The sequence below is a fragment of the Physcomitrium patens genome, chromosome 11 (assembly GCF_059467195.1).
Source record: "Physcomitrium patens ecotype Gransden chromosome 11, ASM5946719v1, whole genome shotgun sequence".
Lineage (NCBI taxonomy): Eukaryota > Viridiplantae > Streptophyta > Bryopsida > Funariales > Funariaceae > Physcomitrium > Physcomitrium patens.
In genome coordinates this window covers 15539166-15556019 of record NC_143420.1, presented here as the reverse complement: position 1 = coordinate 15556019, position 16854 = coordinate 15539166, and the positions used below count along the sequence as shown (strand labels likewise).

The 16854-nt window shown below is 40.5% G+C and overlaps 2 protein-coding genes across 3 annotated transcripts; both read right to left on the bottom strand.

Moving 5' to 3' along the window:
• Nucleotides 1-189: 189 nt before the first annotated feature.
• Nucleotides 190-4606, bottom strand: LOC112288554 (uncharacterized). Its single transcript, XM_024532826.3, has 10 exons — nucleotides 4141-4606; nucleotides 3502-3567; nucleotides 3119-3299; nucleotides 2665-2861; nucleotides 2400-2450; nucleotides 2027-2118; nucleotides 1634-1803; nucleotides 1238-1329; nucleotides 835-939; nucleotides 190-437 (listed from the first exon to the last, which is right to left on the bottom strand). Exons 1-10 carry the CDS (start codon nucleotides 4534-4536, stop codon nucleotides 294-296), a joined length of 1494 nt encoding a protein of 497 aa, XP_024388594.1. The 5' UTR covers nucleotides 4537-4606; the 3' UTR covers nucleotides 190-293.
• Nucleotides 4607-6216: 1610 nt separating this feature from the next.
• LOC112289040 (uncharacterized) lies at nucleotides 6217-15877 on the bottom strand. Of its 2 annotated transcripts, XM_090254413.1 has the most exons (15): nucleotides 13569-15877; nucleotides 13219-13293; nucleotides 12911-13054; nucleotides 12671-12763; nucleotides 12401-12523; nucleotides 11951-12103; nucleotides 11695-11736; nucleotides 11434-11506; nucleotides 11227-11322; nucleotides 10847-11036; nucleotides 10456-10630; nucleotides 8045-10331; nucleotides 7525-7894; nucleotides 7219-7314; nucleotides 6217-6818 (listed from the first exon to the last, which is right to left on the bottom strand). In XM_090254413.1, exons 1-12 carry the CDS (start codon nucleotides 13731-13733, stop codon nucleotides 9141-9143), a joined length of 2520 nt encoding a protein of 839 aa, XP_090110539.1. In that variant the 5' UTR covers nucleotides 13734-15877; the 3' UTR covers nucleotides 6217-6818; nucleotides 7219-7314; nucleotides 7525-7894; nucleotides 8045-9140. The 2 variants fall into 2 exon arrangements, with proteins under 2 accessions (XP_090110539.1, XP_024389724.1); XM_024533956.3 differs by lacking the exon at nucleotides 7525-7894 and having other exon boundaries at nucleotides 7219-7274.
• Between the last annotated feature and the right edge of the window lie 977 nt (nucleotides 15878-16854).

The following is a 16854-nucleotide window of genomic DNA, read 5'->3' as shown; positions in this document are numbered from 1 at the left end:
TACTAATTGAGTGCATGATTCATTTGGTATATTAATATTTGGCATCTACAAACAAATTTAACTTCTCTTTCACATCAAAAGTTGCCTTGGAACAAACAAACATGAACTGCATTTGTACATATAACATAGGAACCAATCCCACACCTCACCGTAACTTAGTACTAAATTACTCATAAGTTGAGCAGGTTGTTGAATTTGAGAAATGATTGTTTAAATTTATTAAATGTATATTCTTATCTAACAAACTCGGGATTCAGGTTTAGCAGATCCCTTCACAAGAAGATCAAGGAATTCTAATTATGAACAACGCATTCCTGAAAACCTTTCCTAAGCGAAGTTTCATCTAGATTCCTGCCGATGAATACAATCTTACTGACCCGTTTCTCATCAGGACCCCAATTCCGTTCTGGAGCACCTTCGAGCAAAGCGTGGACACCCTGCAATCAAGCAAATTGATTTCGTTAAATCGAAAAACGTTACAACATAATTTTCAAAAATCCTCTACCAACTAGAAATTGAAAAATATTTGAGATTTTGAACAACAAACAAAGAGTTTAGAGCTAACAAGATGTCGAATTTAATGAGCTAAAGCGAAGAAAGAATTGAGGCTTCAACAGATTTGCGAACTCATGATAAACCTGCATTATTGCATTCAAAACATTTGTATGGAATATGACAAGATATAACACACGCGGTCACCAAAGTCTAAAATCATGAATCGATATGATGACTATCCACTGACAAAAACAGATGGCTATCTACAATCGACAAGTAAAATTGAGCACAAATACAAAGAGGAAACTTCAGCGTATTTCTTATGACTAGATTGCCCACCTGAAATACAAATCTTTCGTCCCAACCATCAATTGATAGAACACCCTTTGCCCGATATATTTCCTCACTGCGTTCATCGATAACGCTTTCCAACCAGTTGTTTATCTGAAATAAGTTTCATACAGTCAAAGTTAGTAAATTAACTATTCCAAACATAGTGAAGAGAAGGGCATCAGCGAACAATAACTATTCCTTGAGAAACCAAAATCAAGAAACGACCACAACGAAGTTCAGGAATTGATAGAAAGAGAAAAACACTCGACAGACCGGCTTTGAAAAAAATGGGACATTGTCTATGAAACCTATGCTAGTGGGGCCTATGTTGAGATCTTCCAGAAAAGAACAAGGGAACCGTGATGAGGAGAAGGAAAGCCGATAATCCCTAGAAAGATTAGATCAGTACCCTGTCAAGATCAAGAGCACCATCACACACTATTGAAACAGAGGAAACCCCTGGATCGTGCACATGGTCATGGTCGTGGTCATGGTTGTGACCTGCAAAATTGAAAAAATAACTATTGTCAGCGGACCTATAAGAATATGAAGATAGTATGAACATTGTTAAATACTACTGCTACTACTCTCTCTCTCTCTCTCTCTCTCTCTCTCTCTCTCTCTCTCTCTCTCGCTAACCTCCCAACTTTCTGACACCACATGCAGGATTTCGTCAAGAACTGAATGATTCGTATGTAACCAAGAATTAAATAAAGACTGAAAATCAGAGCATTCTATCCTCCCACCCTGCATGAACTAAATGTATTTTTGAACACAACATACAACCACTGCAAGGTGCACTCACCACACTCAGCAGTATGAACATGATCCTCCTCACACTTATGCGTGTGTTCGTGGTCGTGGTCATGGTCGTGGTCATGGTCGTGACTGTGACTATGATCATGTGCATGTGCATGTGCCTCTGTATGCTCATGGTCCGGGGTCTTCACGCCTTTCAAGATATCGTCTTCAACTCTGCAATAGAGGAAATTAGTATGCTAACCATCCGACCTCAAGAACGTGAAAACTTCAAATTATAGGGAGTCGGAAGTCTCAGTGCATTTTGAGACTAATATAACGCAACACGGCAAAACTAATTCCTAGGCTGCACCCACAATTCACCTTATGCGCCATTGTAAACATGAACTAAAACATCACTCATAGAAAGCACGCTTTTATAAAGTAGCCATGCACGAACCTTTCAAGATCAAAGCCACCTACACCTAGGACATAATCCAGGTCCACCTCAGCCTTCTTCGCCTTGCGCACTTGAGCTAGCCCATTGATGCGCTGCCAGAGATCCGAATCAAAAGGCACGAGATCGAGTGAGTTACAATTCATGACTAACGATATAATAAGAAAAACTGTAGACTGAGTAGAAACACACACGACGATCCAAATTCTTGGATAGAACCTGAGTTTCCATCAAATGCTTGGCAAAATTGGCACAAATAGTATTGAAAAGGGTAAGGTATAAGAAGCTCTGAACCACATCAATGATGATCCAAATCGACCATAAACCCACGCAAACGTCATGAAAACATGGTCCAGCCTCTATCAGACCTACTAACCTTTATTCGCCGCATCATCGACTCCACCTCAGATTCTTTAACAAGATCGATCTGTTAGGAGAAAACACGACTTAGGCAAGAACCAAGAATTGAGAAACAAACACATACGCTTCAATTATCCAGAATATCAAAAACATCAAGTTAAAACACACTTATCTGACCTAAGACTGATGTCAAATTCTCATTTCTTTCACTTATAATACACATTCCTATCTGTTGTCTAGCAACTCTCTCTCAAAGACTGAATCCACTCTAAGTAGAATACCTTGTTCAAAATAATGCGATCCGCATAAGCGATTTGTTCCACAGCCTCATTCACTACACCATCAGGTTTCACTTCCTCTATATGCTGAGTCGCATGTTTGGCGTCTACAAGAGTCACAACTCCATCTAACCGCAAGCGCTCCGCCAGTTCCTCCTCAAGGTAGAACGTTTGAATGATTGGTGCAGGGTTTGCGAGTCCTGAGGATTATTTCACACCATCAGCTTTGCCCGAAAGGAAGCAAATTGTGTAACGAAATACAGAACGGGCACTGCCATTACTTTGATCCTTCCTCTTTAAGGTAGGAGACATGGTTGCTAAGGCACTTATGCAGACTGCCGTAGCTCTCCAAGACTGAAAAATGTTAATACTTAACACGAAGTATCCACATCACTCAGTTGTTTTGCGCTTTTACACACGAAACACTGCCACAGTATCAATAGGACCATTTCCTCACCTGTGGTCTCAATAATAATATGGTCAAACATGCCCTTTTTGTTTCTGAGAAGTTCACCCAGCATCCGCACAAGATCCCCACGAACAGTGCAACACATGCAACCATTGTTGAGCATCATTATGTCTTCATCTCCTTGTTGCTTTGAAGCTACTAGGGAACCATCAATATCCACCTCCCCATACTGCAAAGCAAGATTGTAAAAGTTCAGTTCTTATCCTCAATAGCTGTTTCTAGTACGAGAGTCACTAGTAATAAACTGGGAAAGCAATAGAAAACCTTCAGATGCCAATCGAAGTTAAACAATACAAAAATAGAGCACGATATTCTTCCCATTCTGTTCCAACATAACTAACCCGCCAGAAGGAAAAAAATTAATTTCGTACCTCGTTCTCAATGACGGCAATCCGTTTTCCGTGCTGCATGGTGAGAATGTGATTCAACAGCGTAGTCTGGAAGGAAAAAGAAAAAGAAAACATCGTTATACAGTAGCATAAACTAGCTGAATTTAACAAATAAGGGTAATCAAAGGGGAGCCGCGCACAGTTATATGGGTTGTAAAAGCTTGTAGAAACTCCTAAAATAAAAGGTTATACCAGAGTGATAGTCATCTATACATGCGTCGTTTCTTAACAAGCTCGCCAATAGAGCAGAATTACGATGCCAGTGAACCACACTCCACTCAATACATCGGCGTAATCCCAGTGATTACAAGAGCGCGCCCTAAGTAAACTTAAAACCTTCCAACAGTCATGAATTACAAGATGGAGGAAGTTATAAACACGAAGAAATTTCTAAACTCTCTTCGTGCGAGACTACGGACCCTGACCGCTTTTCTCTTACACTCCCATCCCTCAATTGAATTACACCCTGAAAGAACGCGGTGATGCTGCTTGAGCAGGAATAAAGACATTCAACATTCACAACGCCAACGCTGCAATGCACCACTCACCATTACGCACACGAGGCTACAACCTCCATCACTCCACAATATTCCTTCTAATTAACCTTGTTTCAATGCGTACCTTCCCGGAGCCGAGAAAACCAGTAATAATCGTCACAGCGACACGGTTATCATCACCACTGCGGATGTAATCCTCGTCCTCGTCAATAGCCTCGGCTTCCTCCAGCTGACTAACCTGCGCAATCTGCCACCTCCGGCCGTGACTCTCAAAACTCGAGGGCCTGATTCTCCCGGGCACGGCGACCTGTCGCACCGAGGCTCCGGCTTCGCTCCAAGCCCTCCTGGAAGACGACGCCGCAGCAACCCTGACGCTGCTCATGGCCATAGCCACAGCCCTCACCCCGCCATGGTGCCCCCCGCACACCTCGGTGACGCAGAATCGCGCGTTCACGGCCGATGATGCGCTCAGGAACGCGGCCATGGCGCTGCTCCGGAGCGTCGCGCTTCCGAATTGCATCCCCCTTACGAGCAAACCAAACCAATCGAGGAAATTCAATGAGCTCGAATTAGATCGACAAACTGCTGCTTCACGCAAATACAAACGCAAGCGGTAAGGCTTCTGTGGCTATGTCCACGCCACGGTCGTAGGTGTCGGCGGGCATGGGTGCGTTTCCCCCTTCAGGGTTTTGGGTTTACGGGGGACGCGGTGTTGGGGAGATGTCGCGTGTGATGCCGTGGGGCTCTCTATTACCGTGTTCCCCTTGCGTTCACGTAGCTAACACTACTATGTACACAAACAAACAAATAAATAAATAAGTGGTACAGTTTATTATTAACTGTGAATTGTTACTTCATGGTTTTCTCTTCTCATCTGTGTATGGAAAGTGTGTGGGAACCATACAAATACTCTGAAATTAGCTGCATTCTATCTTGTTTTAAGCATTGATATTTTCTGAAGTTCTTTATGTTTCATACTAGTGGAAACCCGTGCCATTGGCCACAAAAAATATTTACTGATATTAACAATAAAAAAAAATATGTATATTATGATTGAAAGCTTAGTGATCTTGCAGTGCTACTCTTGGCAATTTGCAACAACATGCAAATTTTAATCTCTAACTAATCAAAAGTTGAGTTATTGTTTCACTTTTGCATCACTTTTGATGAAAATAATGAGATATGCAATCAATTAGAGATGGTTTTTGTCTTTTTTGGTTTATCCCCTTCTAAGTTGTTTTATATAAGAGATGTGTGATGATTCATTATTTTTATTATTATTATTTTCTCAACCAATTGCAATTGATAAGGCAGTGAGTAGACTTTAATTTTCATTCTAATAAATTTGTAGTATTTTTGAAAATTTTATATTATTGAAATAGTCATTTAATTGATATGGGCAACTATTGGTACAGTAATTGTGTAAAATGCATAGTTGATTTCTACATAATTTATTGTGCAAAGTTATTGTTAATTTGGAAGCTTTACTCTTTGAGCCGAATTTCAGAATATTGAATTGAGTATTATATTTCATGAAAATTCATGGTGAATTTATTAATCATAATCATGATTGACAATGATGAAATTATTTTCTGTTAGCCTTAATCAAGCACGAGTAAAAATAGAATGCTAATAATTTGTGGTTTCAATTTTATTTTTTTCTTAATAATATGAAAGTTCTTTGAATTACAGTTCACAACAATTTTTATCACAAGTTAGTTTTTAAACAAACAAACAAATAAGTGCGTAGGAAATCCTGAACACTGTTTAGGTATTAAAATCAGCAACTAAATTTTTATTTAACTCATTCTTTTGTTCTATTTTGCTGTTTCTTAACATCTGAATAGTACTAAGATGATCATCTATGAGATTTTGTGCAATGATTTAAATAAATTTACTACTTCAACCTTCTATTTTTCACTCCTAACAGATTAGTACATTCATTAAATATTTTTGATGGTATATATGTGTATATATATATATATATATATATATATGGAACAACACCACATTCACAACTATCTCGAAGAATTTAATTGGGAGTTATTTTCAAAAAATTAAACTTGTGTAGAATGACAAAATAAACACAACCATGTCTGGAAAATATGCTAGTACAAAACGCTGAAATGAAGTTCAATAGTAAACAAATATAATTTCTCATTAATCAAGGTATAAAAATCAATCAAATAATGACACCCAATAATACAAATGATTGACTTGCCATAAAACTTCATCACACTTTACAATAAAAACATGCACTCAATGAGATATGTGATATTCTTCTTATATCATAATCATTGAATTACATTTAGTGCTAATTATTGTATTGCCATCTTATCATCATTCCATGTAAATCTCTCTCATATTTTGCAAACAAAAAGTGTGCTTTGATGACAAAATGGCATTATTTTCCTCTTAAATTCAAGTTTTCAATAAAGCTCTACATATCCACGCGTGGAATCTTGAATGACTTCTCGCAATGACTCCTTGTTTTTCACATCCATGTGCCAGAAAAAATTGTGGTCTATTTTTTTAAAAGGATCTCGTGCACCTTTGTACACCTTCCATTGCCCACACATTTCTTTTCCAATGGGTGCTTGTTGCATGTACATTCGCCCTTCTTGTAGCCGCTTTTGAACCCATTCCGTTAAGATTGAGCCTTTTTTAGCCTTAGAGAGCACCTTATATGTCAATAGATCACACACATACTTAATCTTACTCTCTTCCACTACCTCCAACTCTTTTGGTCTCCAAGTGCTTAATACCACGTCTGGGTGCTTATACTCCATAGATTCTTAAACCCTAATGTTTCACCAACAATCTCTAGCTTATTTTTCAACAACAAATTTTAATGTTCTAAATCCAATAAACAATTATATATATATATATATATATATATATACATATTAATGTCTTAGATGCCCTAGAATCTTAAGTAGTGACAAATATAAGTTATTCCTGTTGTTGAAGAGAGGCTTCATTTTTCTTAGAGAGTTCTTTGATAATATGGTGAGCATAAAAAATTATATGTTTGTATATTCAAATATCATAATAATATGATAAAAAATAAATTTATATCCAACCAAAAAAAAAAGATTTCTTTATTTTATTTTATTTTGTGTGTGTGCTTTTAAATTCCGCAATAATTGCTTAAAATTTTGTTGATTTGAGTTGGTTGGAAATTCAAACAATCAGATCTTACTGCCTTGTAAAATCTTCTCCTGTATAACCAAAGCTTGTTTATTTTTCCAAAGCTCCCTTGTTTGGTTGAATAATCACGAATACAAACATATCATATCTTGTTGATAAACCAGTCCAAAAATTTGTTCGCATTGCATTATTAAACAATATTTCATAAAACAATATTTTTTTTCCATTTGTACTTTAATTTATTTATTTTTATTTATCTAAACTGTAGTATTGATGTGTAAAATAATGGTATCACATCTCATGCTAATGGTAGAATCAATGATGCTATTCATTTTGGTAAATTATTTAAATTCCTTACACTTTACACCATTATGGTTGTCAACATGCAATCATGTATTTTGAATTTTTGTTACTCTTACAATGAAAGTAGCAACTTCTCGGTTTTTGTGTTTGTAATGTGCACACATTCAGACTTAATAGCAATGCTAGTTCTGTGAACTAATTTCTGTGAGTAAGTAATAAAAATTAATTTTGTATAGTTCTTAAATACAAGTTTTCTGAATTTAAAGTAATATATATATAAACTCATCCAAGATATTTTGTGCATATATTATTTGCAGTTACATTGTTGAAATAACATACACATCACACATCTGTGTTCTAGATTTATAAAGACATTTATGTTCAATCTATATTGTAGACTTAAAAATTAAATTGAATTGAAAAACCTGAATTTAGTAACTTTATCAGTAGTTTGAAATTGTTAGAATTATATATATATATATGAACTAAATTCTCAACTTAAGTAAGCATGTTGAGAGCATGATTAACTTGCATATTTGACTTGATGCATCTACTGTTATATTTTAAAAACTTACTGGTCCGTCTGGTTTTAAATATGATTTGTTGTATTTTTAACTTTGAAGTGCTTTAAGGTATGTAACATATTTTAAAAAATTAGAATTAAAAAGTTACGTTTTCATGTATACATACATATATACCATTGAAAAATGACATTTTTTTTTATATATTAATATGAATGTTCTGCAAAACTTAATTAAATGTATATTTTACTGACTCTTCGAATCTTACTGTTTTCTTTATGGCATTACTTATTTATCTAATTGATAGACTCACAATCATTTTTCATATCAAAAACATTAACATCAAGTTACCAGAAATTAGCATTTGCGTTGATTAAAAATTTCTATGAACACAAGCCAGTGTTTGTATTTCAATTTTTTCGTTAAGCTGCATTCATACATTCTAATATACACCTATCGTTATTACAATTTTTGTGTTTACCATATTGCATGGTGAGCACAGATGCTGAAGCACAGCTGAACGTAAGTAAACACCAAAAACTTGAAGAGCTGCAGAGCACTTGCATTAAATGCAATTGTATTAAAGAATACAAGCAATTCAAGAGATGAACACCAAGCGCTTATAAATGTGCACTTGGGACTGTAATGGACAGGTGAAATTGAAGTGTAGAACAAATGCATCAAGGGATAATCCGCTAGGCTAAGTAGCTCAAAATCTACCAGAGTGTGTCCTTAGAGCAAACTAATTTCCTGCAGCAATGCATGCTCTGTTTATGCATTTCTATCAAGTGGGTCTTATGATAATCTCAACTGACCATTATTTACACGTGTCTAAGCATGTAACAATCACTATTAACAATGAGCAAGCATGTAACAATGGCTATGTACCACAGGGGAGTATATTAACTGTGCTATACCATGTGTGAAGAGAGAGGTCTGATGAAATACTAACTGACCTCAAGAAGTGCCGTCTTCCTCCTCCTCTTGGAATTGGATATATAGAACTTTCCATTAAAGCCTTGCCTTGATATAGCTTCGGCAAGTCTGGCATAAATAAAGATAAAACGGCATTGTGCAGCTGAAATGGTGGTACAGGTGTGACGCTATGGTACAAAAAAAAACTTGTTTGTTGTTGTAGATTACATGCTGTTCATTCGAGACGAGCATGTTTTCTGTTCGTGATGTTGAGCAAGTCGAATCGGAACGACTGTGCTCTGTGGGGAAGAATCCTCTTAAGAATACTGGCATCTTGTCTGCAAGATTGGCTGCCGCTGACAGGTCGACCGGAGGCAAGGATGCTGCGGTGATTTTCAAGCAAGGATCCTGTCAAAGGGGACTGCGCTTGAAGGAGAGCCGTTTTCAGATCTGTCGGTGGAAGCTCTTTCCTAATCGACAGGGTGGTGGAAGTGTAACTCGGATCCCCAAACTCGTGTTCAAACCGTGGCAATGAAGCCGGGTCCCGTTCTAAGTTGTCGACTGAAACATGTTCCTGCTTGCTAACCATGGTTTTCCTTGATTTCTTAGGCCACTTGGTGAGTTTGAAATTGCGCAACCATGAATTATTCTTGGTGTACTGCTTCGGAGGCATTGGTGCTGTCGCACTCTGGGACCTGCACCCATGTCTGAGTGTCACCTCGTCCTGCAAATTCGAGAAACTGAGGTTTTCTACAAAATCCCTCCCGATTGTTTGTTGTTGGCTGTTACCCTGAAGTTGTGTGGTTGCGTTACAACTGTCGATGATGGTCTTCTCATGAATGATGTTGTGCACAGCGTGTGCCATGTCAGGGAACAGCTGCATATTTGTCTTTGAAGAGTCAGTGCACACCTTCACCTCCGAGGAATGCTCCATGCTGCTGGAGTACCCAGAGAGATCAGTCATGGTAGCCTCTCTGTCAGCAGGGGACTTCTCGATGAAAGAGATCTTGCTGATGTTACGTGGTTTCCTCATCCTTAAGAATCTCATGTATGGCGTCTTAACTTTGGTGTTGGACATTATTGCGTCCCTCTCCTTGCAACCCGGTGCGCTCTTGTCCTTCTTGTGCTTCTTTGCATTAGATCTTCTCCTAGGATCAGAAGTAAAATACGAGGTTTCCTCTTTTTCAGGACATTGAATTGAGAAGGAGCCGGGAGGAATGTTAGAGGGCATTTCTATGATATCAGTGCTGCCACCATCAATCTCACTTGGTTCGGAGGTTGCAGCCCGCACGAGGATTGCAGTTTCAACCTCAGTGGAGCTGTTTCGCATATGCATGAAAGCTTTAATTCTGGTTCCAAGTGCTTGGCTTCTACTTGTGGCGGTAGACTCAGGTGGCGTAATGCTTGCAATTTCCTGAGTTTGAGGCTGCCATGCAGAAAGGGAGTTAATCGGCTGCCATTAACTGATAAGAGATGGTTAGATACATTGACAATAGGATGCGATCATGAACTATCACAATGAGATCCATCAATTGCAATACATGTGTCACCTGAGATCCAAAAGTCGTGTGTCGCTCCTCAGGAGTTTGAGAACCGTTGTGATGTTCCACAGTTATTGCAAATTTTATCCAACCCATATACTCCTTTTTATTCACACTTTCAAGTCTTAATTTCTTTTCTTTCCGTTCACCGTTCTGAAATTCTTTCACTGCAATACTACATATCCTGAAGACGTACATGAATCACTTGTTTGTGAGTCAACAACACAAATGCAAATATCTGCAAAGAATTTCGACAACACTCACTCAAATGACCTGGTGAAACGAGGAAATACTTTTGTCCACACTAGATTGAGCATTTTCGTGTAACAAAAAAGTGTAAAAAAGAAGGTACTAAACAGATAATTGACGAGCACCTTTTGCATGAGTTCAAGAAACGTACCCAAGGTCAACTGAGCGTCCCCAGCTAGGCTTGGACATCACGCGCAAGGTGAGAATATTTGGGTACTCCCAGTTCACTATGGGCATACGATGCATCTCACGTGTCCACACTGGATTGACCGTCTGCAACTTTGGTTTGGTTATTTCTCTTCGCGTCCCCAGTAATAACTCAACCATTGGATCAGGCAAACCTGAGAAGACAATACGGAATGCAACTCAGAATTTTCTGATGAAACGAATAGATTTGCGTCGCTTCTGATAAGAGTTTTTCGATGAGCAGACGCTGCATTCGAAAATATTTATTAGTGAACAAGCCAGTCAAAGCTGTACGCATGACGCAGCAAACGAAGTGGGAAAAAACAGGCTGGATTTCTAATTTACCAGCAGCATTTCCAGCCTTCAGCTCGCCGGCCTCCAAAACTTCAACTAACACCATGACACCCGATTTGTGCTCCACACTAAAAAAATCTTGCAGGCCTGGGATACAATATTTGCAATGTGTGATGTTAGTCGATAAAGACAGACACAAAGAAATATCTAGCAAACAGCATTACAAATACATGGTTAAGTCACATTTATTTGCCTCACCATATCGTGATATCGGCCCAGGAAACATCATGTTGCTGACGAGCTTTTTCATGTCGATGACCAACATGTATGGCTGCACAAATACCACAAGGATGAACTGAGCACTTAGATGTGAATGGAATGATTAAACAGTTTGTATCTGAAATGATACCTTCCATTTCGGACAAGTAAAGGATGAACAGCAAATGAAGAAAACCTACTGCAATTAGCACGCGTCGTAACATGAATCAGTTACAACAAACGTGAATGTCATGGACATACCTCAACGACAGATTGCTCCAGTGCTGTGCCCAGTGTTTCCTCCTGGTCAATCATGTCACAGAGCAACCCCACATAGAATTCAAGGTTCACAAAAGCAATAAAAAAATAAAATAGGAAGGTCCCAAGGAATTTTTCCAAACAAATATAAACGGGATTTTTCTAAGTCTTTGATGACATTTTATGAAGAATGTAACGCAACACAGTTGAAAAGAATCCGCGATTGAAAGCCTCAAATGCAAAAAGAGCAGTATAATACCAGCCAGCTTGCAGCTCCTGGAATGATCCTCATGTCGATACCCTTCTTGGCGTATGGCCGAGCGGTCATGTCGATATAGGGAGCATTAGCAAAGCAGAAGCGTACTCGACCTAAAATAGGCCAACCTTTTTCGAACTTCACCGAAAACTTGACCTGAAATGGGCATGTGGAATCGTCAGTGCTGTAGATGTTTATTGGGGAAAATAAAACAAAAGAAGGAGAAGTCTAAAAAAATAAATCTGTGGGATAAAGGGACCTAAACCAAGGAAAACATTCTTACTTAGTTCAAATACATCCTCTAGCCAACGTCAACACTGACAAGAAAAACTGCTTACCTACCAGTACTATCAAAATGTTAAGCACAAAGAAGACTGTAAGATTGTAAGAAAGTTGATTAACAAACATGTTCAGACTGCAATCATAGACCATCAGCAAAGGTAATCTACATACCGTGCCTTTGATGTAAAGTTTTGAGATATAAAAAGTGGTGGTGGTATTTATGTGTTTCATTTGAACTGACATTTGTGCTTTCATGTCCTTGTCAGACGAAAACTCCATTTCTGCCTCAAAAATCTGTAGAGAAGCAAGAATCAAAATCAACTTTGCACTTATATCTCAGTTCAGCATTTGACTCAAGTAAAAACTGACACAGAAGGTTGGTGATGAACATGGCAAACAACGAACTTGACCGCTCATCAAAGAGCATGAGGAGAACATTACCACATCATCATCTTGGGAAGCTGGCAAGACGCGTATGAGGCTGAAAAGGGGTGAGGTGCTTCCTAAATGAAGAGATTGCAGCGTCACTTCCTTCTGTAGGACATAATCATTTATTCTTTAGATCCATTAAGTCAATAGATAAGATAATAATAGTCAATATTACCGCACACTGCCAGGTTACCAACGAATTTGAAGCCTAGCAGTCATCCATCTAATAATAAAGAAGTCGCGACTACGCACCACATACTTGGGCTTGAATTTTTTCAAAAACCACGGCGCAATGGGTGTGAAGAAGTGCTGTGAAGCAAACTTCTCCATACATATCGGCCACATGACATTCAAGCTTTCATTCAACCACTGCAGCGTCTCGCCTTCCGTCATTGCCTGACAAAAGAAGCCTGATATGCTGTTAACCATCACATGATTTCTAAAGAGTAGAGTAAACTCTGAAGAATGAGACAGCGTCAACAACATTACTTGCATATTCATCTAAATTCAGAAGGTTCATGTTCTGCTAACTGCAAGACCGTAAGCTTAGATGTGCATACCTTACTTGCGTTCACCCTTTTCCTCTCTTCGAACAGAATTTCCCGCTTCTCCCTCTCCAAACATTGTTTCAGAATCTGCACACATCATTCGGCCTTTTAAAACCAGAGTGTAGCACCTAAATTGAAGTAGGTGCGACAGTGATGTAGTGACGAAAGAGATTCATACAAATATCCAAGCTTTTTCTTCATTCAAGTTAAAGAAAGCAACAAGTATTACGAAAAAGCGTCTCTATTTTCTAGCCACTCGCAATTTCATGATATCGCAGACAAGATATACACTGCTGTAAACATCTATACTTCAAGCATCACCAAGAAGGATAGTATGTGCGGTGACGACAGCAGACACTTACCCAGAACAGGTAGCCGCCGAGGAGGCTCAAAAAGAGGCAGTTCGAACTCACGGAGGAAACGATCCATAAACAGCACATCACTGACACTACATAGAACATGAGAAGAAACTGATCCATCGTCTTCTCCGCAATGAAAGAAGGCTCCCCCTGTGCCGGGTTTCCCATACCGCCCGACACTCTGTGCTACAGAAAAATAGCCTTCCTGCACTTCTCTCTCACCTCTGCATTTCTATTGAAACCCACCACATCCGAGAAGTAGAAAGTCGCCTCCGCTGTCAAGGAATTGTCCAATTCTAAACTACCGAGAATTATTTTCACGCTTGAAAAGGCTGCGGCAGGGAAAGGATTCAATCACAATTCCAACGGCCGATTTGAACAATATTGAAAATACGTCACTTTCTTGAATCTTGAGATCCACATCCTCAACGTTTCACTCTCTGATGCACGCAACCAGAACCAGGATTGCTCAAGGCGGCCTCATCGAAACTATGCAAGTGGTTCAAAACAGCGTCGTGTTGGAAAGATCAGCTGCTGAAATATTTTTATTCCTGCCCTGAGTAAGTGTACAAAATTCTTGAATTCAAGAAAGCCCTCCAAATATCACAAGCATGAGGCTAAACCTTCGAAAATATGATGCTGCTCCTGATCGTGTCCTCCTTGTCATGCGCGATGAACCTTGCAAATCGTCATTACTATCCCAACCATTACTCTTGGCGTCATTGACAAACCTCCTAACCCAATGGAAAGGTCCGCGTGTCCACGAGACCGGAATTTTAGAGGAGAGGAGAAGGGGGTGAATCCACAAACACAGTAAGTAAAAAAATAAAAATAAAAAATAAAAAACAACAAAGCTACGTTCGATTCTCTCCAAGATTTTCTCTCCACCCTGGCTCCCTCAGAATCTTAAAACACACAATGTTGCGGTAACGCGACGCAACACCAACAACAACTCCACCCCTAGAAACGCTGCACAGCCTCCACGTCAATCCCCTCCGGACACACTCCCTCATTCGATCAATCGACAAAAAGAACAGACACTTCTATCTGCACAAACTAAATAACACACTCATTAACACATCCACACTCTCGCACTCTCTCTCTCTCACACACACACACACACACTCTCTCTCACACCACCAAGCGAATCAAACAAACAGCAGTATCCCAGCTATTTCCGACCGCACAAACGTCCAATGTAGACCTCAAGTCACGCAAACCACCTCTCTCCATCATGTCCACCACATCTCAATCAAATGATCAATTCCCAAACTGCAAAAACCCAGTTCACATCTCCACAACCCACCTAAAACGAAACAACCATCCAACCCAACACTCTCTCCCGTCTCAGCAACTCTCCAACGACCTCCTTCACTACCAGCCCGCTAGAGCTTTCGAATGCGTTCTGGCACAAGCACATCGCCGTGAAAGAGATGCAAGTAGCGAGAGAGAGCGAGAAACAGTAAGAGCTGCAACGACTCCCGGGGGTAAGACACACCGGGATTCGTTTCAACAAGCTCGATGGTTTCGTCGCCACACGACCACTCTCGTCAGCAAGAAATTCACTGCGGGTGATATCGATTGCAGTTACAGCTCGAGATGGGAAAACACCGTAAGGGGTATTTAAACCTTCCCGATTGTAGAGTCAAAGCTACGCTTTGTGAGCGGTCTGGACCACGACTGGCCTTGAATGCCATGTGTGTAAGCCAAGCCAGATCCGACGCGCGGTAGGCGCCCACCTCCTCCAGGTCCTCGCCGCTCACTCGCTCGCTTGCTCTCTCCCTCCCCCTTCGCATCCTCGATCGAGGTTGCTTGTCGGACTCGCGTCGGTCGCGCTGGGCCGACCTTCGTGATGCGCGAAGCCCGCGCCGCGCAGCCTCTCGCCACCGCTTCCATCCACACATTCATCCTAGTTTTCTTCCGAAACGGGGTCTCTTGTTATATATTTCCCACCCCATCAGCTGACATTCTTTCGCCAGTTTAATGAGCACGATTCTAAAGGATTTTTACACGTTTCTAACCGGTTTATTGTTGTACATTGCAAACATTGACATTGCCTTACTACGGCGGTGGTGGCGAACCATGGCGGAGCCGAAATATGGAGGAAATAAGAGGATCGACCCAAGTGTCGATTTCAGTAAGGAAGGATTCTTTGGAGAGGCGTGGCAGCGTTTTGGAATACGGGCAGTATGTACAACTTTTTTCTCATTTAGGGGGAAAAACACAAAACTTATCTTGGAAATTGTGTAGGAACGCACGACCTTGAGAATGGTGGCGCCCTCATTCATTCAGGAGGGGCAATTTCGGTTTTTTTTTCTTTTTCTTTTTATTTTTTTTGTGATATATTCCCTTTGGTGGGTGATTTAGATCCCCATTGACCGCCGTCCATGTTTGTTGACATCCCCCCTCCATGTTCTATTGTTTTCTGAGGTTTTAGGGTGGTCTGGTTTCCGTTGCTAAGTGCCTCCGTTTTTGGGTCACCTCAAAAAACCCACCCCACGCCAAGTTTAGCGGCACAGAACCATACTACTACCCCACAATATGGGACCAAACCCTAGCCCCATCACACAAGACCTGAAACCCACATGAAACTTGACCTTAGAACGGCCAAAGGTCTCATCCACGGGCACCCAAGACCGTTTGCTTGAATGAGCCCCCCCTCGTATTGATAGCAACTGTTAATCCACACATAGCTCGTGTTAGCACAAACAATACTGTAAATCCTTACACTGATATGCATCTGCTGAAGAAACTACATAATTCTCTGGATCGTGGGGATGAAGACAAACAGTGAATGGGCAGCGTTTTGCATGAAACTTGGAGCACGGTCAACTGGGTTCCACCCAAACTGCCTTATCCTGCTGCTTCGTGCCTGGACGTCGTGCGTAGACGTAAGCAATCCCAGTCGGAACCGTCCACCGGAATTGCCGACTTCCCCAGAATTCATGCGTTTCGGGGGCAGGCGGGGGGGGGGAGGATATCTTTCGGACAGGCTCTTTGCCCCCAGGTTTTCTGCATTCTAGAGAACTAGAAACGGGCGGAGTGAGAGCGTCGACGGAAGTCAATTCCAGCGCAGAACAGTGTCGATGGACGGGTGTCGCGCGATGGGTGGACCGGAGTCGTGCCGTTCGCATAGCTCCCCCAGTCGCTCAATTCAGTGCTTGGTAGGTTCCAAGGCAAGGGCCTGCAATTTCTAGCAGATGATCCCAGTCTGTCTGCAGGAATAGGATGGATGAGATCATGGGATGGTAAGATGAGAAGGATTGGTCGGATGGTTCGAGCCTGCGTT

Excerpts from the sequence above, each read along its gene's own strand:
- LOC112288554 (XM_024532826.3), bottom strand. The coding sequence starts at position 4,536 with ATGCAATTCGGAAGCGCGACGCTCCGGAGCAGCGCCATGGCCGCGTTC. Across the intron at positions 3,568-4,140 it reads GTTTTCTCGGCTCCGGGAAG|ACTACGCTGTTGAATCACAT; the intron begins GTACGCATTGAA and ends TTTTCCTTCCAG. Across the intron at positions 3,300-3,501 it reads TTGCCGTCATTGAGAACGAG|TATGGGGAGGTGGATATTGA; the intron begins GTACGAAATTAA and ends CTTGCTTTGCAG.
- LOC112289040 (XM_090254413.1), bottom strand. The coding sequence starts at position 13,733 with ATGGGAAACCCGGCACAGGGGGAGCCTTCTTTCATTGCGGAGAAGACG. Across the intron at positions 12,764-12,910 it reads AATTCAAGCCCAAGTATGTG|AAGGAAGTGACGCTGCAATC; the intron begins GTGCGTAGTCGC and ends TATGTCCTACAG. Across the intron at positions 10,332-10,455 it reads ACACGACTTTTGGATCTCAG|CCTCAAACTCAGGAAATTGC; the intron begins GTGACACATGTA and ends TCTGCATGGCAG.